General features: G+C 37.1%; 1 protein-coding gene across 1 annotated transcript in view; it reads right to left on the bottom strand.

Moving 5' to 3' along the window:
• Positions 1-5946: 5946 nt before the first annotated feature.
• Positions 5947-23610, bottom strand: part of ERAP2 (endoplasmic reticulum aminopeptidase 2) — a gene marked incomplete at both ends in the record, with an annotated part of 49197 nt that continues 31533 nt past the window's right edge. The window contains 14 exon segments of the mRNA XM_080707681.1: positions 5947-6090; positions 7033-7114; positions 9314-9372; positions 9374-9458; positions 10359-10526; positions 13769-13953; positions 14402-14413; positions 14415-14564; positions 14741-14760; positions 18360-18434; positions 18437-18438; positions 20717-20763; positions 20765-20893; positions 22896-22964. Of these exon segments, the coding sequence (XP_080563807.1) occupies positions 5947-6090; positions 7033-7114; positions 9314-9372; positions 9374-9458; positions 10359-10526; positions 13769-13953; positions 14402-14413; positions 14415-14564; positions 14741-14760; positions 18360-18434; positions 18437-18438; positions 20717-20763; positions 20765-20893; positions 22896-22964 (1227 nt within the window).

Genomic DNA, 23610 nt, shown 5'->3' with positions numbered 1-23610 from the left:
TTAGGGCGAGATGTATTTTTGCCTACTCCCATTGGCCTCAAATACAGTTAGGCTTCCTAGAGGCACAGTTATCTGAAACCAGAAGAGTAATGTGCTTTTCCTTCTTAAAAATGGCTTTTCTTACTAATAATGGTAGAACATTATTTTTAAAACTATGTTTGGGCCAGGTGCAGGGTGTACATCTGTTATACTAGCATTTGGGAGGCTGAGACAGGAAGATTGTAGGTTCTAGGCTAACACATGCTAACTTAGCAAGATCCTGTTTCAAAATAAAAATAAAATAGGGATGGGTGTGTAGCTCAGAGGTAAAACACCCTGAGTTTAATCCCCTCAATAAATAAAGAAATAAATACTATGCTTTGATTACTAATATCATAGCTACTAAATAGAAGCAAGGTGCATCTTAGAACAACAATAAACAAATAATTTTTTTGTGTGTGTGGTGGTGGTACTGGGGTTCCTGGAAGCCCTTCTACGTCCGGGCTACACTCCCAGACCTATTTTTTATATTTTTATTTGGAAACAGGGTCTCCTAAGCCAGCGCACCCGGCTGGCTTCGAACCTGCGCGATCCTCCTGTCTCCACCTCCCAAGCGCGGGGATTACAAGCGTGCGCCACCACGCCTGGAAATACAAATCTTTAAATGCCATCAAACCTTGTTCATGAACCACCATCTTACTCGTCACTTAAGTAATCCTAACTCGGTCCCTGTATGTGTGTGAATTCCCTCACCTATGGCAGAGGGTCTGACCATGTAGTCTCTCTCTGGTTCTGGAATGTTGCACATAATTGTTTCATATTAGATATTTTCTTAGATCCTTGTCAGTTCACATCTCTTTACCCCTAACCAGGTGGAAAAGCCTATTTGTTGCCCTAAGGTTCCGGCCTTTAGTCTTTGGCACTGTAGCTAGAGGTGTGAATTAGCAAAATTATATACCTTCAGCCTTATACCATGGAAACAATTGTTTTCATTTTAGAAAATGTTCTCCTACATCCATCCTGGCCTCTTTCCATTTTTGAGGGGATTTCTGTGTGTGTGTGATATTGGGGGTGGAACCCAGGGGCTTTTCTACCTCCAGGTTATACTCCCAGACCTATTTTATATTTTATTAGGAAACAGGGTCTTACTAAGTAGCTGAGGCTGGCTTCGAACCTGTGCGATCCTTCTGTCTCAGCCTCCCAAGCGCGGGGATTACAAGCATGTGCCACCATGCCCAGCTCTCCATTTTTGAGTTTTAAAAGTATGTTTGATCTATTCTTATCCCAGCTCCTACTCAAAATATTAGAGCTAAGTTATAATTTCCAAATTTAGTGTACTGGAAGACAGTTTAAAACTGAGAAGTAATGTTTTTGTACTAGGGATTAAGCCCAGGAACATTCTATCTCCAAGCTACATCCTCAGCCCTATTTTTTTTTTAAACAGGGTTTTGTTAAATTGTTGAGGCTAGCCTCAAACCTGAAATCCTCCTCTCTCAGCCTCCCACATACTGGGATTATAGGCATGCACTACTGCGTTGAATTTCCTTTGCATTTTTACACTGAGGTTTGTAATTTTAACTGAGGTATGGACCAACTCAGGCACTATTAGTATGGGAATTCCTTACAGAGGAATTAAAATCATGGAAAATCCTGTATGTAAATACCTAAAGATAAGAATTTTCAAGTTATGTACTAAGAACCAAAAACCAGTGCCAGATATGTGAAATCTCAGTACTTGGGAGGATGAGACAGGAGGATTGCAACCTCAGCAACTTAGTGAGGCCTTTTGCAACCTAGAGAGACCTTGTTTTTTTGTGTTTTTTTTTTTTTTAAATAGGGCTGGGGGGATAGAACACCCCTGGGTTCAATCCCCATTAACACACACACACACACACACACACACACACACACACACACGCATGTGCGCGCGCACACACAGGAAAGAAAAAAATCCACCTTCTCAACCTTATCTGTGAGCATGATAGAAGATTAGGACTTTTGAAGATAGGGGGGGAAACTGGCAAATGATCTCTAATTTATGATTAGGAAGTAGTTTGCAAAAGTGAGTGAGAAAAATATTTTCTATATTTTTAGTTAAATCTGCATCCCCCAGACTTCTAGCCATTTCTCCTTACAAACATTAGGAAACTTTTCTGATTTAAATTCCAGACAAATAATCTGTTTTTACTGCCAAATTTCTAAGTTTGATATATTGTTAGGCATCCCACAACCTTATTTATGAGAAATCGCTACTACACAGTCAATACTGCAAACCAATTTCCATCTTAAGGAGGCTTTTATGCAAAAATATCAGATATTTGCATATTGGAAGACAAATTATGAAGGTTTCTGGGAATATGCTAGACTAGGTAGTCTGACTGACCTTCCTGATAAAAATAAATAAAAGAATAGAATTATTTAAAATCTGTTTAAATGCACTGATTACCTGGAAAGTTGCTAAGGAATATCCATGGATCAAAATCTGTCTAAAGAAAGGAACCTTTAGGGGTAAGCTAAAGACCTAGGCCAACTTTTATTTTAAGGGTATCTGAACCTCCGTTTTTATATATTTGAGAATATAGTATATTTTGGGAACAGAAGATAAATTTATGCTGCCCAAATTGAGGAGCATAACAGGAAATAAAACTCAGGTATAGTCTGTCTACAAAACTCATCTTTCTTTGAATAGAAAGATTCAAAGAAATGAGGAGTACAGCTATGAAAATATCAGAGGATGTGCTACTTTACAACAGTATTACTAGAACTAAGAAATTAGCATCTGGTACTGACAAGTACAGATGCAGGGATAAGAAGAAAGTGAAATAACACCCCCCTTTGGAAAATAATCTAGCAAAATTTATCAAAATAGGAGATTATATTAAATACACAAATGCTTTGACCCAGCAACACCACTTCTTCCATGATCTTCCCCTTTCTTTCTTGTGATTCAGATACTAGATTCTGATGAGACTAGGGTATCAGATATTAGACAACCCAGCACAATCACTGGTCTTTATCTATGTGTGATTAGTTCCAGGACTCCTGAGGTCGATAAGGTACACAGGTATTGAAGTCCCTTACATAAAATGGCATAGTATTTGCATATAACATATGCACATCCTTCTATATACTTTAAATCATCTTTATATTACTTATAATACTCATATAATGTAAACACTGTATAAAAATTATTCTACTGTATTGTTTAAGAAATAATGAGTAGGGAAGCCAGGCATGGTGACACATGCTGGTAATCCCAGCATTTGGGAGGCTGAGACAGGAGGATTGCGGTTTACGGACAACCTCAGCTCCTTAGTGAGGCCCTTTGCAACCCAGTGAGACCCTGTTTCAAAATGAAGAATAAAAAATAGGGCTGGGGGTGTAGATCAGAGGTAGAATGGCCCTGGGTTCTATTCCCAGCTCTGAAAAAAAAAGAAATAATAACTAGGAAAAAGTTTGTACATATTCCATATAGATGCAATATTTTCCTCTTTAAGGTACTGGATCCTGATTGGTTGACTTCCAAGGATACAGAACCCACAGATATGGAGGGCTAATTGTACAATTCTGGTCTGGAGTCTACAAGTGTAAAAGTTGCAAACCATTACATATTAAAATTTAGAAATAATAATACATGGCTAAGTGGAAGAAGAAGCTCAGTAATGAACACAAGTAAGAGAAATATGGTCATTTCAGACAGGCTTGTGTTAGTAGACAATTGTTGATGAGGTGGAAATCTAACTCTTATGAATATTTGGAGATATCCCCAGTAGTTAAAAGTAGACTAAGGCAAACAAAATAAAAAATAAATAAATACATAACCAAAACATTTCATGAACTTCTCTAAAATAAACAACAACAGAATTCCTTATCATAGCTTCTATTCAGATCTGCTCTGGAATGTCAAATAAGCTCAGTGACACAGAAAAATAAAATGCAGAAGCACTTGCAAGATGTAGGACAAGTAATTCCTTATTGTGATACTGGGTCAGACTGTTGAGGGCTAATGTGCCCACTCTTCCGTACAAAAATTCTAAAAGGAAGCAAGCCATTGGTTCTGGGTCCCAGTGATCTGGATAACTCGAAGTCGACTGCTGAAACCACAGAATTCTCACTAGGGCTTTCAGAGAATGAGGGAGGCCCAGAGAATTCGTACCTGTTCTCCCCATCCTTTCCCCTTTGCACTTCATCTCTCATACTGATAGAAACTTGCATGAATTCTTCACATCATGTTTATATGAGGTAAATGAGGTAAATGAAAGCAAGTCCAACTTTAGTCATGTCTGAGTTAGTGTTGATGAACTAGCATCCACCATAAATCTTTTGAAATACCATACTAATAAGGACAATACATCTAGCTTTTAAAACTATTTATCAAAAAATTATGGTACAATAATCCTCATATTCTCTACTCTAAGATTCTTCGGAATCTTAGACATTGCATACATATTGTATTTCAATAGTGAATTAAGAGGAAAAGAATTAAAAACTTGAAAATTTACAGTAGATAAAGTTACTACACAGAAGAAAAAAGCAAATGTTTATGGAAACATTGTTGATGGCCCACTTCTACCGAAGTTCATACATATTTACTGCTTAATTTACATATTACTTTGTAGAAAATAGTCTACAAGTTGATTTCTTTATGCAAATGTGGATAGAATTCTAGAATCCAAGGCAGGTCAAACCTAGAGTCAGAGATGCTTCAAAGACTCCAAGAAATGATTTGAAAACAAACTTAACAAAACGTGTATTATGGTATGCTTATGGTCCAAACAAACTGTGTCTTGTATATGAGCATCAGTAAAAGATCTATGGAAGATATAATGGACCTTCAAGATATCATTCCAAATTGGGTTGGATCACACCCTCCTATCCTGCCCTGATATCCCCAAATTCCCTTAATCATCCAAATAAATAAGTCATGTGTATATTGACCCACATTTTTGAGAAACTTATTTGTATTTTTATACTGATTAATTTGTATGATTATGAGTTTTTAAGTGCACTACCTGTGTATAGAATGGTATATTCTCCATTATTCCATCCTATCTTATTAAAAATTTAAAGGAACCATCTAACAGGGCTATCTCAGAAGTCAAGAGGTTCCCTTCAAGTACAAGGAAACACTAAAACTAGTTTACAAAATATGCTAGCACATTTAAATACTTACATTAAACTGTGACTTAACCCCAAATATACAGTGCAATTCAATTCTTCATCTTTCAAAAGATTAATTAAAAAGAATGATATGAATTACAGTGGTATGATGAGTATCTTCTTTCTTTCCTGGACTTCTGAGACTTGAAGGTTCATCTTCATAGAGGATGACGTCAAAATTGACCCTTGAGACTTTTCATGCACCTGCAGCTCAAGCCAAAAGGCCTTCCTGGCTTCCTTGATAAACCTTGACACTCGGTTTCTAGTCATCTGAGAGCTGGTGACAAAGCTAATTTCTTGATGCTTATACTTCATGATTTCTGTCAGATTTTCCATGAACGATAAAAATTAAATAAACTAGTTCAAGCTAAGTTAAAGGTGGGGAGAGTGAAATAGTGTGTATGTGTGTTTTACAGGTTGGCTATTTTTCCTTGAGCAAGCTCCTGGATACTAAGCCAGATTATCAAACAAAACACTAAAGAACCAAAATAATTAAGTCAGTATAAAAGATTGCATTAAGGTTAGATGACTATAGTTTTATCTAAACATCTATGTCTGCATCTATACATAGATCCACTATTCCTGAAGTTTACTTTAAATAAACTACTGACCTGGCAGCCCCCATCCCAGCAGCCTATATCTGACAATAGAAGATGATAGCTGAGAGCAGGCAGCTGTGCTGGCTGACATTTTGAGATTTCTTTCTGCTTGGATAAAACATCCAGAACTTTGCCCTGGGCTTTTCTGGTGTTATTCCAAAATCATGCAGAGGAAGCCTGTGTCTAATGTTCTCTTTCTGCTGACCATTTAAATACTGACCAGTAGCCAAGTCCTTAGAGTAGGAAGATTCTTCTCTAGCCATTTAATATTTTGGGTTATAGTTTCTAGAACAGTTTGAAAAATATCAAGATGTGATCCTTCGGCCATAAGAGATTCAAAGAATAGTTTCACCTGAAAAAATATACAAGAAAAAAAATACTGACATGGTTCATAAAACACTACATCTTCCAAAGGATTTCAAAACAGCTTGCCAATTTTACACACAGGTGCAAGCATTTCTCTGCCAACCTCTAAAAGATAATTTCCAACTCCTTTTATTTCATAATTATTATTTAGCTCTGTCTTCAAACAATAAAGAAAGACAGGAATTATAAGTTCTTATCTTACAATTTGGCACAAGTGGGTAAAAAGTTACATGCTTTATTCAAGTCACAGAGCAAATGGTTAACTGGAATTTTAGTTCTGGAATTCTAAATTTGCTTAAAGAATAAATTCTAGATTTATTGTGAAAATAATAAGTAAAACATAGTGTAAAAAAAAGATGTGGAACACAGGAGTGCTTTTTAAAAAAGACAACTAGAATCATCAATGATAGTTTTGCTGAAAACACAGGTACGTTTCCAAACTTTAATATAATCAATCACTATTGCATCATGATACAATATAAATTAAATAACACAAAAAGACTCATCTATGAAGTGTACCTTCTTTTGAACTGCTATCAACACAATTCTTAAAATATGTCAGGGTTTTTGTTTTGTCACTTTTGTTTTTGTTTTCTTTTTATATTAAAGATTGAATCCAGGGCCATTCTACCTTTGAACTATACCTCTACTACTTTTATTTTTTTTTAATTTTGAAACAGGGTCTCTTAAAATGCTGGCTTTGAACCTGCAATCCTCCTGTCTCAGCCTCCTAAGTACTGGGATTACTGGCCTGCACCACTGCACTCAGCTCTGATCCCTTCCCTTTAGTTGTTACCTGGCACTAGACAAACACCTTTTTTTTTGTAAATAAAATTGAGAACTTCAAATCTAATTGTATCTAAATTGATCTTAAGTTTTACAGTTTGGACACTGAATTTGAAATTGTTAGCAATAGAAAGTCACAAACCTCTTGCAACTCATCTTTGGAAGAAAAATGAGATGATGTACCAGAGATGATGGTTCTCATGCCATTGGAGCCCAGGTCAAATCTGGAAATAAAAAAGAACTTTTCTGATGTTCACAATGGCACCATAAACTGTCTTAAAACATATAATATTAATATCCATATAAGCTTGTACATTACAATAAGTACTATTTCTTATCACAGTAATAACTCCTATCCATTTGGTATGATCTCAAAGTTATGAAGTAGATAAAATTTGACCATAAAATAAAAATGTTAAAAGATGGGCGTGGTGGCACACGCTTGTAATCCCAGCGCTTGGGAGGCTGAGACAGGAGGATCGCTCAGGTTCAAAGCCAGTCTCAGCTACTTAGTGAGGCTCTCAGCACCTTAGTGAGAACCTGTTTCCAAATAAAGTATAAAATAGGTCTGGGAGTATAGCCTGGAGGTAGAAAAGCCCCTGGGTTCCACCTCCAGTACCACAAAATAAATAAATAATAAATAAATAAAATAAAAATGTAGATCAAGCATCTTTGAGAAATATGAGGTTATTCAGCAAAGTTTAGACTTAAATCTATGTTTATATTTAAAGCGGTGCTGTCAATATTTTTTATTATGTATTCCTACTAATAAATTTTTTTGATTAAGAAGAACTTCCCTACTTATTTATATAAATATATATATATATATGTAAATATATTGTATATTTTTTTCTGTGCTGGAGGCTAACCCAGGGCTTTGTGTGTGCTAGGTAAGTGCCCTAACCATTGAGGAGCAGCCAGTCCCAAACTTACATACTTTTACTTATCAGTCATATGACTGTATTATGATATAATAAAAATATTTAAATTAATGAACTAAATAATATAAACAATATGTAACTTTTATTTGTTCTATATTTTATCTTAAGTTTATAATAAGTAATGAAAACTAAAACATGAGATAAGAAATAATATGCATAGCAATATTTTCTTTTTGCACTCTAATATATTGTCTTGTATACTTCCCTGTCCCATTTTAGACAGAACTGTGCTTAAATATTGTGTTTATTTAGCCAAATGTTATTTGTCAACCACAAACTACAGCCTTCACCTCAATGTTTTATATACAGGTGGAGTGAGCCGTGCTGAGAAAGCCGAGCACAGACATGGCTTCAAGTCTCAGCTCTGCATCTGGCTAGACAGGAGTATAATTTCTAGTCACAAAGGAAATCCACGGTATTGCAGAAAAAGTCCAATAATTTCAAAAGAATATTGGTAACCATACAAACAAGCCAAATATTCTAGTAAGGTCTTTAAGGAAACACACACACACACACACACACACACACACACACACACGGATGTCAGCTTCTTGAAGGTCTGAGAGGAGTGTAAAATGTAAATGCGTTTGGGCCTTGGGCCTACACAAGGCTGTCTTTGGGGACAATGAATCTTCTATTTCTAAGAACTGAGAGGGAAGAAGGAATTGGAAAAGGAAGAGACGCTGACTGAAACTAAGATAAACAAAGCAAGAGGCACAGCTCTTACTCAGGATATAGTCTACATAGGTCACAAGTGACACTTCAGGATGACTGGTGCCTTCTTAGGAAGTGTGTGTGCGAGAGGCTGGGGGAGAGAGACAGGACCCATGCCATCCTGCACATTCCAGTGAAAACCTAATCATTATCAGTTCCCTTTGAGAAATATATTTAGGCCCAGGAACATATTTAAACCAGCTCTAGTTCTCCCAAAAGTTGAAATTCCAGAACAAAACTCAGAAGCAAGCAGTATCATTTTGAAGTAGGGGCTTCCCAAACACTTTTGACAGGAATTCCAACTGCTCAGCCCTTTCCGCTGTGCCACCCCCACAGGGGAACTGGAGGCGGGATCAGCTCCCATGCACTTTTCTGAGGCTCCCCCACCCCCCCGGAACAAAACTACATTAACAAAATTGATGCATGCTGTAAGGCTTCACTGGATTTATGTGGGCTGACGGGAGAGCTGGGGGATGGGGAGAAGCAGGATGGGGCTGATGACTAGATTGAACTCAACTTGAACAGGCCCCCAGCAACTCTTTCCCTGGACTGACGGGGAAGTTTCTTTCTCATTCTTTTACTCTCATTCCTCCTCTTTATACTCAGACAGGACAATTTAGTCAAGTGAGTTTTAAAGCGAATATTTGTGGAATTATTTGAGTAAAAACTATATTTTTTACATGCTTTGAAGGACACTTCATTGCACCGGGATTTAGGTGACAGACAACTGTGTGGAAGAACACACATTGGGCTTATAAAAATACCAACATTTTTAGGAGATGGGTCCAGTTTTCTCTTACAAAATTCCAGGCTAACTGCTGACCGACCGTTTGGATTTCTGGCAATCGCATGAAGGAGAGCTGCCAGGTCCTGTGTCTTGATGGTCTTTCCTTCCATTCCCAGTTCAAATAGCCTGAAGAAATAAAAGCCGCTTGTGTTTTCATGTAGATATTAGGTACATGGAAATTAACTTATGTTACCAGTACATTAAATGATAGGACAGTAAGAGGCATGACAAGAGTATAATTTACCAAAGACAATAATGAATTTTCTACTAAGAAGTATTTTTAATGTTCCAGGTTTTTTGTTTTGTTTTGGTACTGGCATTCTACTTTTGACCTAGATCCCCGGCCCTATATTATTTCTTTATTTTGAACAGGGTCTTGGTAAGTTGCTGAGAATATTGCTAAATTGACGAGACTGGCCTTGAACCCAGGATTCTCTTGCCCCAGCCTCCCTATACTGGGATTACAGGTAGGCACCACCATGCCCAGGTAAACTCCTACATTTTTAGCAGTAATTTTATTTATTATTTCAGACTTTGATTAGCATCTTTTTATGGAGAGATACAGGTGGTTAAACCCAGCAGCATTCTACCTCTGAACTATGTCCCCAACCCTTTTTGTTATTTTTATTTTGAAACAAAATCTCACTAAGTTGCTGAGGGTGGCCTCCAACCTGCGATCTCATTTCAGCCTCCTGAGTACTGGACTTAGTAGTGGGCACCACTGTGTCCAGCTTGATTAGAATTTTATACATATCTTATATGCAATAATGCATTCTTATAATAATTTCTTTTTAAGGTTCTAAAAACAAAACATATCATTTGGCCAATATTAATTATATAATTAATAACTAGGGAATATCTGTTTACCATTCACATTGTATCAATCTGTTTTTTAAGTAAAGTTAAAGCTATACAAATTCTGATTCAGTGACTTTATACCTTTAAAATTAATGGCTAAAATTGTAGTAGCTTTACTAAATTTGGGCCAGTTTACTTTTAATAATTTAGTTACATTAATGAACTTACTTCAGCAGCCTTTCCTGATGCTTGCTCATTGATAATGTGTAAAGAATTTTGTTTTTTTTTTTTTCAGAACTTGACATTGACAGTTCATATTTCTCTAAAAGGCAATTCCATCCTGCTGTCATTTGAGCACCCACAGAATATACAATTTTTAAAACATCTTTTGGAACACTACAATATTAACCACAGAAGTGAAGAGAAAGCTTTATAAAGAAAAATATTATCTTGTTATAAAATTTTAAGTTGCCATAACAGATTCACTCTGAATTATTTTCAGCACCTAGAATATCAAACCCTTTTTGCCAAACTTTTATAAAAATATTTTATATAATTTCCCTTTGCAAAATATTTGTTTTATTTTCAACTGATTATAAAATGCTAGCAAGAAGCCGGGCATGGTGGCGCACGCTTGTAATCCCCGCACTTGGGAGGCAGAGACAGGAGGATCGTGCAGGTTCCAAGTCAGCCATGCATGCTGGCTTAGGAAACCCTGTTTCCAAATAAAAATGTAAAAATAGGTCTGGGAGTGTAGCCCAGAGGTAGAAGGGCTTCCAGGAACCCCAGTACCACACACACACACAAAAAAAAATGCTAGCAAGAAGAAAAGCTTAACCTACCTTGACATAAAAATATAAAGTTGGTAGATAATAAAACAAGCAAAAATAATTCTAAAACAAAGGAAAAATTGAACAAATTTGATCATATAAGCTCTATTGTTCTTTATGTCTTTTTAAAACGATGACTGCTTTCCTGTCATATGGGAAGCATTTTCTGAGGGCTGAGAGTCATCTGTTTCTCTAGGTTTAGATAATTATAATTTAGCATAATTGATTAGGGCCCTGTCATTTTACAAGCTGTACAATTTATAGTATGCAATGATATTTTTTCTTCTCCTAAAGAAGAAACATACTCTGGGCTTTTTTTTTCTTTGCCTTGTAGTACATTAATCAGTTTTTATCTTAAATTAGTATATGATTTTACCTCAAATAGATAGATCAATAGTAACCAATATCATATTAGTGACCCAGAAAAAAAACACAACAGCGAGCAATAGGGAAGGGCAGGACATTGGCATTTGTCATGGAATGACCTCGTGGTAGAGATTGCACTCGTCTCTGCATATCTTAATTTAACTGTCATAAGCACTCAGTAAGATAGCTACTATCCAGAATTTTTTAAAGGGGAAATAAATCTTGAAAAAGCTAAAAACCTCGTACAAGGTAATATAACTAGCTATTCTGGAGGTGAGATTTAAACGTACAACCTAATGTTATCCTATTTCTATTATACTATGCATACTTAAATATCCCAAGTGCCATTTGCACCATAAAATAATAATAATCCATATTGTTTTGATTTTAGTGTATTTAACTGTACACATTCTTGAGGATTGGTAACAAATGCATTGTAAGGTCTTCGAAGGGAAGCCACATAGTTTTGCTTGCCATTTTACTCTTGGTTCTGCCAAAGTACAGAGCTAGCACTTAGGGGACATGCAAATAATAGCACTGTGAAGTCACAGAAGAACGCGTTAATCAATTGACCAACGTGAAGGGAGTCTTCACTAGGATTTATCCTAGCAATCATGGCGTTTGGGGGGATCTACATAATATTTGATTATGTACTCCTGATTACACATATGCATGAGCTTTATTCAGAATATTTGTGTCGGTATATTCAACATGCTGAACACTGAGGCTGGCTGCAAACCTGTGATCCTCTTGCTTAGCCTTCCAGGTACTAGTATTACAAGTGTGCACCCAGCTTTCACACACATTATAATGAAAGCTTTGGCTTCTGTTTAACACATGATCTATATTACTTTTAGAAATCTGAAAAATATTTTGGTCTACTGTGACTGAGTTACTATAGATTAAGATCTTCTTGTAAATACAACGAAATGGAATAGCAATACCCTATTGTGTTATGTTATCCTATTTTTCTCTCCCTTTTACATTCCATTCAAACAGCAAGAAAAATAAAAAGCATAACAATCTGAAAGATGCTTCTCTCTCTCTCTCTCTCTCTCTCTCTCTCTCTCTCTCTCTCTGCAGTACTGGGGATTGAACCCAGGGGCATTCTACTTCTGAGCTATGATTCCAGCTCTATTTTTTATTCTTTATTTTGAATAAGTTTTCACTAAATTGCAGAAGGCTCACGAAGTAGCCGAGGCTCTCCTCTAACCACGATTCTCCTGTCTCAGCCTCCCAAGTACTAGAAGCATGCACCACCACATCCAGCTTTAAAAGACACTTTAAAAACTGACTTCCTGCTTAAATCTCAAAGAGACAATAAGTAGAAAATCCCGAAAAAGAGGAAAACTTTGATTACTTTTCCTAAAAGAAGAATTCAAGCTCACTGAGATTTAGTTATATGGAAAGAAATTACGATAGCATATCACAGCAATTTGAGATAAGAACAATTAACACCATTACATTCATGGCACCAAAACTGTGGAACTTTTTCTGTTAAAAACAAGTTCTCCTTGATTCACATATAAATTTGATTCCTCAAACATCCAACTATATAGTCAGATTTCTAAAAATAATATAGATCATGTGTTAAACAGAAACCAAAGCTTTCATTATAATGTGTGTGGAAGCTGGGTGCACACTTGTAATACTAGTACTTGGAAGGCTAAGACAAGAGGATCGCAGGTTTGCAGCCAGCCTCAGTAACCTTGCAGGGCCTTCTTCAGCTTAATGAGACCCTGTTTCAAAATAAAAAATAAGATTAGGCTGGGGTTATGGCTTAGAGGTAGTATGCCCCTGAGTTCCATCCTCAGTACCACCTCCCCCCCAAAAAAGTGTGTGGAATCTGATAGCAGCTATGTATTGTAGCAGGTAAACTCAACCACAGTGAAATCCATTTGATCACGGGGCATTTTTCTGTTTATAGCCAACATGATCAATTTTGCCAGTATATCCATCCTTTGGATGGTCAAAATTGTCAGTTTGCCATCAAGATGAAAAACTTGGGGCAAAGGTAGAACTTTCAGCATTGGTTGGTCAAGGGAAAAAATGTTTAAAAATTTACAGTTTCTCCCTTTTTTGTGTTTTGTGAAATGATCCCTGGTGATTTAGTTGCAAATATATTTCACAGTGTTTATTCTAATATGTTTTCATCTTTAGAAGGTACTCTTGGAGACTCCCCATGTTTCTATTCCCTGGATACATTTTTGTTACCACGCCAATATCTATTGCACTTCCCCTTCATGGGCCTAAACCTGGCTTCATATAAAATCTAGTGAGCACTTAATATGTGGAAGTATAAATCAGGGTGTGTAATTCCCAGCATGTCCCTGCCCTGCCATCTCTATCATCAAAATGATTTTAGATCTAATGTCTTGCTTGATCAAAGACTTGTACATCAAAGGGAAAAGAACAAAGAATAGGGCAGAAGTCTAGATCTACTTTGATTTTCCACTGGATTCCATCCACCCAGAGAAGAGCACGGTGGCCTTCTGGATGCAGGGAGCATGATTCAGGTCACAGGCCAGCTTCAAGGCTGCAGAGCGAAGCATCCTGTCCCAGATGGAACCCTCGTTGCTCCAGCTTTGTATGTCAATCACATGCTTAAAATACTGGAGGAGGTAACGCTGCAGAAAACATGAGATGGTTTATCGAGAGGCTAAATTTAGTGCTTAGCACAGCTCCTACTTTCCCTGCTGAAAGGCTCAACTCTGAACTTCTGCTTGAACCTTTCCCAAAACACAGAACTATTTATCTGTTATATTTCACTTATCTTTTTCTGGCTTCTACCCAATACACTTAAGAAACTGAGTTTTTTTTCATTAAAATATTGTGTAATTTCCATTCTGAGAGGGGACCATCGACTGACACAAAATCACTTTCAGTAGGAATACTTTGCTCCTAGGATTGGCTGTGATAGAGAGAGAGGGACATCAATCATTAGGCACTGGGGTGCTGACCAGCCTACCAGCCAGAGTCCTTAGCGTCTCCATAATTTAACTCTGGGGAGATCAGACAAACACACTGAGCCTCATTGCTTATCTACTTACTGTGCATTTACTTAATAACACACACCTTGAGGTTTTCCCGAGATGTCTGAAATATTCCTTCTGTCCATCATGTGGTAAAATGTTTCTAAGTATCTCAGACCATGCAGAAGTGCAGGGCTGCTTGTTTCATGTTGGAGATAGCTAGTCAGGTCAAGGGCTTTGTCCAGGGTCGAAGTTTCCTTCCAGCACTGAGGAAAAAAACCAATGTGGGTGGTTTGGGCATGTCTTACAGTTCTTAATACTCTTCATATTAAAGCAGTTAGGAAATAGCAATAACAGAAGTAGTTCATCACCACCAGACTATTTGATTTAAATCCCAGCTCCTCCAAGAAAGAGCTATGTGATCCTAGATAAATTCACCTACCTGGACCTCAGGTACCTTCCCTGTAAAATGGGATCAATAATAGTGGCTTCTTCACAAACTTATTGTGAGATATAATGAGATAATATTTTGAAAACATAGAACAATGTCTGACACATAGTAAGAAGTTAACAAATGAGATAAATATTAACAAATATTAATATTTAGTTTCAATAATCAGAATTTTCTACTATTATGTCATTTTGTAATTGTTTAATTTGTGGGTTTGACTTTTTTTTAAGCAAATTTGGAACTTTTAGGACAGATGCCATGTCTCTTTTCTTTTTTTAGTATTTGTCCTCATGAAACTGAAGGGAAACCTGAATAAACCTTCTACTTTCACTTGCTTTTAGCTGACTTTAAGAATTTCTAATTTTGGAGATCACCCAGCTGATAAGTTGTTAATTTCCTACTAGCTTTTCTGTAGCTAACACCTCTGGCATGTGGATTATAATGATAATAATTGCCATGTTACGTATCAGGGATTTGAAGACCATTTTTGTTGAATGTATCTGCTCTTCACCTGGACCTGGACGAGTAGGTATCCCATTGGTGACCTTTTGATGTCAGAAGATTGAAAATTCCACCCTTAGATCATGCTAATGTTGCTATTTTCTGCACATGTCCCATGAAGAGCTATGAAGATGTACTACATGTGTGCAGATTACTGGTTGCTTTACCTTCAATTATTTTCCCCCAGGCCACATTCCACCATGTTTCTTTATCCCACCAACATCGCCAAATGATATCCTTTGGGAAACAGATTTGAGACTTGTATTTCCCACTTTCACACTAGTCTGCCTTGCAAATAAACTATCTTTTGCAAAACTCATCCTGATGATTTGTGGTGGGCAATGGGGGCCTTGTTCAGTAACAATCCTACCAGAAAAGTAGCAACCATTATAAGTAGGACAAAACAAGTGTGTTTATCTTATTTCTATTGTAAAGCTACATACATTTTCTACATTTTCTTTTAATAAAAAGAACAAACAAAAGAACTATTATTCGGAATATGAAAGGGCTGGTATAGCTTCTGTAGGGAAAATAAATGATTGTTTCCCATCTTATAAGCGGCTCTTCCAAGTGCTTCTGGGACACTGTGGTTCACACAGGGTCTGTAAGTCATTCTTGTGAACATCCAACACGCAGGCTAAGCACAATCATGTGATATGGAAACATCCTAGAACAAAGGATATCTGTTGAATTTTTTATTAACATAATGCCCTTCCTCCTTTGAGTTTTTAAAATTTTACATTCTATTCTAAAAAGAGAGAACTGAATCTAGAAAGAAGTCCAAAGGAAAAGAACCAAGTTCTGCTTTGCCCTTGCTCCTCTCAATCACGATGACATACTACTTTAGAACAGACTTCAGGAAAATTTTCCAAAAACTTCATCTGAATACAGAAGGCTGGACCATATGCTCTATGGTTCTGATGTCTGCTGTATTTTTAAAGAAACAAATCCACAAAATGTCAATAATCCTTCCCACAGGTACAGGTATCCTAAGATGTGGAGCAGTTGATACCTTAGCATTAGCAACAGGAGGAAATGATATTCTAGGGTCACAATGTCATATTTGGAAAAACTAGCTTGTATTGTGCTTTCTTTTCCTTTTCAGCCAGGCCTAATTAATTTACTAAAATTACTGTCATTGTTGGAATATTCACTCACTTTTACATTTGCCTGGCTTTCTTATTTTATGTTCACATATAAGGGATTCATTTTCTTCTCACAGAGCTACTAAATTATTTAATAAAAATTCAGGTTCACCATCTGCCCTATGTGTCAATCAATGCACAGAATGTTATCAGAATGTTTGCTTAGCTTAAAAATTAAACACATACATAAGGACACACTGTAGCCTAACATGAAAAATCTATATTTGTTTATTTGTATTTGATTTATGCTAGATGTAACATTTGTGAAATAAAACCATATTTCTGGAGAGTATATATCTGGGTTTCTTTTTAAGGTGGGAGAGTAAACAAATACAGCTTTTTTGTAAGACAACTAAATTTGCCATCTCAATTCCATTCAACTCAGACAAAGCCCATTTTAGAACAAAAATCTAACTCAAATAAATACTCATTCCTGGGTCAAATTCTATCTCAAAGTTAGAGATGATCACTGGCTTTTTCTTTTAACTCATAAATTGATGTTCATAAAGCAAAAAGATGATTATATATTACTGAGAAAGAATATCAAGTAAAAATATTTGAGGGCTATCATGAAAGTTTAAATTGTTTTCTTAGCTAGAGTTGACCGTCTGTGTCTGTGGGTTACATTTCCATGGATTCAGCCAGTTGTGTAATGAGACTATCTGGGGAAATTTGTGTCTGAACATATAAAGGCCTTTATCACTATCCCTAAATAATACAGTATGACAATTTTTCATATGGTATTAGGTATTTTGGACAATATAGAGATTATTTAAACTATTTGGGAAGATATGCGTAGGTACTTTTCTATGTCGTAAACCCCTGTTCCTATTCAACACAGGATGTTTTAAATAATTTGTTAGCTAACTCTAATAATGTAAACAGCTGACATTTATTGATCATATACTGTACGTAATATTTTATCTAATGCGATTCTCAAGACAATCTTGTAGGTGAGGCATTGTTTTGCTGGAGTTTTAAACTGAGGCTAAAGAGCAAAATAACTTGCTCAACTGCAGCCAACTAGTAAGTTACAAGGAGTAGTTATAATTTTCTGTTTTAATCTAGAACTTGAACTCTTGGTTTCCATGAATCTGTCTACCTAATAAAGGGAAGATTATTTTTTCCACTAATGCATCAGTAACTGTGGGGTTCTTTCTGCTAAGTTTAGATGATCCATAAATGTATAGGCTAGCAAGAGCAAAAAAGACCTTCCCACTACTTGAAAGATTAGGTTTCATTTTTTGAGTTGTCAATGTTCTTCGTTTTTTTCATAGTCTTAAATTTTTAATTCTCATTTTCTGCAATCTGTTTCAACTAGTAAGTAATAGCCTACTTTTTCCCTAGTCTGTCATGCATCTGCTCTTACATAAGATAATTTTTTTTTCTCTAATTTTGGCCTCCTGTGTGCTGTGCACCATGATGCTCTGAGACCCTAGGGATTGAAAATTAGCCCCACTCCTCCCTCCTAACTGGGGAACTCTTTGTATTGAAATACTTCCTCTGAGAGATGTCCTGCTGCTCACTTTCACTACATCTGACATCTAAAATAGCATCTGAAAGAACATAGTATGCCACATTCAATAAAATGAGAGCATTATAGTAATCTCAAAATAGAAATAGCATATAGTACACAATACTTCACCAGACTTTCATTACCCACCACTCATTGGTGATCTTGTAACTTGATTTATTTCAAATACTGTTCTGTTAATGATAAATCAAAAAGGAAAGAGGACAGTTTGTCTTCCTAGAACAGTCTAAAGAGGAAGAAATGTAAACAGAAATTATTCCTTCATTAGCCAAAGAATTATCTTAATAAGTATTACATCAGTAAATGAAAACTCTCAAAAAAAAAAAACCACTTTTACTATTAGGCTTTTTTGTGGTATCTTTTCTTCAAATATTTCAAAACATATTTAATGTCAGCATTGAAACACCTATCCGACGAATCAGCTCATTACCTGTCCTTGATTTTAGAATGTGTCTATAAATCACATTTGTGGAACTCGTGGAATAGGTCAAAGGGACATGCCACAGTTACTACAGAGGAAAACAAAGAGGCTCCCAGAGTAAAAGAATGCCATTTCAATTTTCACATTGTTAGACCTTCAGCTGTGAAAGGCACCTAAGCACCCAACCCTCATACTAGCCTTATAAATTGTGTTGCCTGAGAACAACATATCTTTGGGTATGGAAACATTTCTTCCATGATGATTATGAAAGAGCAGCAATATAAACCTAGCTGAACTCTTCCATACCATTTGCTGTCCAAATCTCCCGCCAGAGAAAATTCTAATTTTCATAAGAGAAAAGGATTCCAGTCCTCCCTTGATATTTCTGAAATCTCTAACAGCCTGATGTTGATATCTAAACCAAAGCTATTTTGAAACGTTAAGGGTATATAACTCACTCCAGTAGGATTTTTTTTTCTGTTTTTCTTTTATTCAACAGAACCACTCTCCTAACTGCTAAATAACTTCAAGGAAGTGACCACCAACACTTTGGCCAATGCAGAAGAACTTAGCTCAGAGAGTAGGAAGGCCGAATGTATTCTAAGACGAGGCCTCAGTTACTTTTAAAGGCCCTACCATAATAAAGAACAGAAATTGACTATTTTTCTAATTAACTTTCTAGCAGCTTCTAGGATTAGTTTCTTTTGCAAATCAAGACATCTATAGGTATCATACATATGTAAAATTATGTGACTGATAATACCAATAATGTAAAACAATGGGAGTAATGCACCAAGTACCCTTAGAAAACTAACAAAATTGAAAAAAAAACAATTAATACCAACTCCATCTAATAAACTCAGAAGAAAGAAGCTACACATTAACCCATAGAGTACAGATATTTAACAAGCAAACCTGAAGTCATTACATAGAAAGGGAAAAATGGACACAAGGATATTGCTAATAGTTAATTGGTAATGATTTGTGGATGGGTCTTGAGTCTAGAAGAAAAGAGATTTTTTTCCAGATAAACACATTTATAGGGTAGAGATAGAAAAGGCACAAGTACATGAGTTTGGTAACTATGAATCAGAGTACGATAATAATTTTATAGGAATCATTGTTTCAGATAGAGAAAAAATACAGATTATTATAGTAGATATTTATTATTCTGGGTCATTCACAGTTTTCAACTTTCTCATGACATTTTGAAAAATTGCAAAATTGTGACTCCTGCTTTCCCAACATTGAATCTGAAATTAAATTTCCCAGAGTATGCTACCAAGTTATAAGTTATCTAAGCTCTGAGATCCAGACTTCACAAGAATGCAAAAGGGAAAGATGTGAAGGCGGAGAAGTGGCTTAAGTATCATTGAATTGGAAATATGCAACTGATGAAAGAAGTAAAAATAACATGTATATTCTATGTATTAAAGACCTCAATTTGCTTCTGACCTGCAGGGAAATTCTAGAGTCAATTATTAAACAGCTAGCTCCTTAGAAAAAGAAATAACAAACCCAGCAGAGGTTGCCTTAGATTATGACACTTTAAATTCACCTCATTCATCCTATAAATAGACCAGAGAAATGTGAACAGGGTTGTGTTGCTTGATTTTGCTTGATTTCAGTGAAGCCTTTAGCAAGTTTTCTCAGAACAGTCTAGTGATAAAAATGATTGTGTGGTTAATTGAATCTGCTTTCATTATTACCAAGAACACCAGATGTTTTCAGACATTACACTGATAATGTATTACTGGAAAACAAAAGGCAATAGGTTTTAGTATCTTATTTATCACCTAGGGATTTGATGATAAGAGGCATAGCTGTCATATACTTCCTAGCTGTTGAATAGTTATGTAACTTATTAGGGCCCAGAAACCAGTAACATAGATCCCCAAATCATTGGCTTACTATCTCCTTTACAGAAACAAAAATCACTCAGCTTGTACTCCCCGCGCTTGGGAGGCCAGGACAGGAGGATCGCACAGGCTCGAAGCCAGCCTCAGCTACTTAATGAGGCTCTCAGCTACTTAGTGAGATCCTATTTCCAAATAAAATAGAAAATAGGTCTGAGAGTATAGCCCGGAGGTAGAAAGCCCCTGGGTTCTACCACCAGTACCACCACCACAAAAAAAAAAAAGAATCCAGGGATTCTGCAGGGAATTAAAAAACAAAACAACAGTTGTTGCTGAACAAGGCCACCAGGGCCACCTGCAGCTCTTTAAATATGTTACCAAGGCTCCTTTAGGCCTCAGATTTCTGTTCAAAAATGGCATCCTGGAGGGTTGCCAAAGGAGCTGAGAGAAAGCTAATGAAATAATGAGCAGAGATAAGATAAACCAGACCCAAAGAAGAAAAGTGGCCACCTCTCCTGCAGGGCTGTCCATTCAGGATCCTTTTTGAAAACCCCCCCTCAGGAAGCGCTCTTGCTGTAGTCTGAGTGAACACCCATCCTGCTGAACCACCACCAGAGGGATGCCTTTCTGCAGGGTCCACGAAGTCATCATCTCTCTGGCTGGCATACTCTCCTCCAGAAAGCCCAGCTGAAATGATTCGGGTAACTCAAGAGAGAGGGGGATTCCAAAGAGATCAGAAACTTTCCTCTTTTGGGATGTCAGAAACAAGGTTGGGGGAGGGACTCAATCTGGTGTCTCAGAGTGGGGCAGTTCCCCCATGGCTGCTCTCTGCAAAGTCCCTGAGTGATGATATGTAAGGGAGTTTGTTGCTGTTGTTGTTTTTAGTACTCGGGATTGAACCCAGGGAGATTCTACCTCCAACCTCTACCTGCAACCTTATGTTATTTATTTTACTTTTTATTTTGAAGCAGGATCTTACTAAATTGCTGAGAGCCTCTCTTAAATTGCTGACCTCATACCTGAAACGCTCCTGTCTCAGCCTTCCAAGTCCTGGGATTACAGGCATGCACCACCACGCTTGGTTACAGGGAGTTTGTAGAGTTAGCATGGAGAAGCCAGAGAGGAAGGGGTTGACACTGGGGCTTCTCTCCTGCTCCCTTACAAAAAAAACCAAAACAGAGCTGGCCATGGTGGTGCATGCTTGTAATACCAGCATTTGGGAGGCTGAGGACTGGAGGATCGCGGTTCGCGGACAGCCTGAGCTACTTAGTGAGGCCCTGTTTCAAAATAAAGAATAAAAAATAGGGCAGAGGGTGTAGCCTGGAGGTCGAATGCCCCTGGGTTCCATCCCCAGACACGCACAAAACAAAACAAAACAAAATATTCAGCTGGCTACGGTGGTACACGCCTGTAAACCCAGTACATGGGAGGAGGCTGAGACAGGATAATCATAGGTTCGAGGCCAGTCTCAGAAACTTAGCCAGGCTCTCAACAAGACACTGTTTCAAAATTACAAAAAAAAAAAAAAAAAAAAAAAAAAAACGGCAGGGGATATACAATGCCCCTGAGTTAAATCCCCAGTAGCACAAAACGAACAAAAAACCCCTCACTATTGTGCTAATTGTGGGAAAATACCAGTCTTCGGGAGAGCTTTAAATATTCCAACCGAACAATTTTATATCCCATGCTTCTGCTTCGGATTTCTGATTGCCAAAAAATGTTGAATCTTCCTTTGGGAATTGTAACTTAAAAGATTAGCATGATTCTTTTTATTAGAAAAAGTTAACTGCTCTCCCCATAATGACTTTTTTCCTTTCTGCATGAAGTGCTTCTGTCATGTCCCACAGTGAGGAAAAGATAAGGCCTTTAGATAACCCCATGTTTTCCAAACCTAGTGCCCTGCTCATACTGTAGGCAATTTTTAGAGCCTAAGGCCTGCCAAGTAATAACTACTCAAAAGAATTTTGAGCTGAGATAGTTTCAGCTAGTAGCACGGTTGTGGGAAATCTGAATTAAGACAAAAAAATATATAGTAATATTAGCATCAACCTCCCCCTCAATGTCCTGACCATTACTCCTTCAGTAACCTTTGTTTCAAGGAAAGTTGTGGAGTCCCTCTTCCTCTTTATTTACTGTTATTACTTGTACTACTAGGTATTGAACCCAGGGCTGTTCTTCATTAAAAACACACCTGAGCCGGGTGTGGTGGCACACGCTTGTAATTCTTGCACTTGGGAGGCGGAGACAGGAGGATCATGCAGGTTCGAAGCCAGCTATGCTGGCTTAGGAGACCCTGTTTCCAAATAAAAAGTATGAAATAGGTCTGGGAGTGTAGCCTGGAAGTAGAAGGGCTTCCAGAAACCTCAGTACCACCACCAAAAAAAAAACAAAAACAAAAACAAAACAAAACAAACAAACAAAATACCACACCCAAGCTCCCCATTTTATTTTTTATTTTGAAACAGGATCTCACTGAGTTGCTGAGGGCCTTGCTAAGCTGCTGAGGTTGGCCTCAACTTATGATCCTCCTGTCTCAGCCTCCCAAGCACTGAGATTGAGTGCTTGGGCCACCACATCCTGCTCTCTTCAGTTATTTAAGGGGCTAGACGGGTTATTCTATGCATCATCCTCCCTCCAGTTCAGGTGACACACCAGATCTTTCTCTGGCTCATTCAGTCCTCATACTTACTGTGTTACTTGTCATCTTGGAATCAGAGTAACAAAGTCCACCAGATGCAAAATCACCTTCTAAGCAACTCTGTGAAACAAGAATAAGAGCACGGCTATTTAGGCATCATAGATGACTACAGATGCATATTAGACATGAATGCAGACACCTATTAGCAGAGCTATAAGAAAATATAATTCATCTAGACACAATGATGAACATGAAAACTAAAAAAGGCATCTTTCCAATGACCATGGGATTGAAATACACAAATGTTATTTGTTCTGTGGTGTGTGTATTTGGGTGCACATGTGACGTTTCTTAAAAAGTTCTAAGTAGTATTCAATAACTATTTTAAAAAAGAATCAATTTGTTGAATTTTTCCTCATTTTCCCCTTTCCCTGGGGAGAGATTTTTTAAATTTTCATTGTGCATGCTAGTCATGCACTTGTTTAGCATTCAGGCAACGCTAGGTATTAACTTTTCCCTGTAATACTGCAAGTTCCTGACAGCAGAAGAAACACCTTTGTTTACCTGGATATGCCTATGACGGCTACCACAGTAGCATGCAGTGGGTACATAATCAATTTTGAGCTGAAGGGGATGGAAATAAAACCTAAGAAAACCATAAACTTGGTAAGTGGTCTGTGAACAACCAATGGTTAATGCTCTAAGGGGAACTGCAAATAAGGAAAACAAAATATATACTAAGGTTCTCAAGTGCTACTAAATGTTT

Source organism: Muscardinus avellanarius, assembly GCF_963383645.1.
Source record: "Muscardinus avellanarius genome assembly, chromosome: 1".
In the NCBI taxonomy this organism is placed as follows: Eukaryota; Metazoa; Chordata; class Mammalia; order Rodentia; family Gliridae; genus Muscardinus; species Muscardinus avellanarius.
The sequence above is the reverse complement of the archived record's forward strand: the minus strand, read 5'-3'. Positions and strand labels throughout refer to the sequence as shown.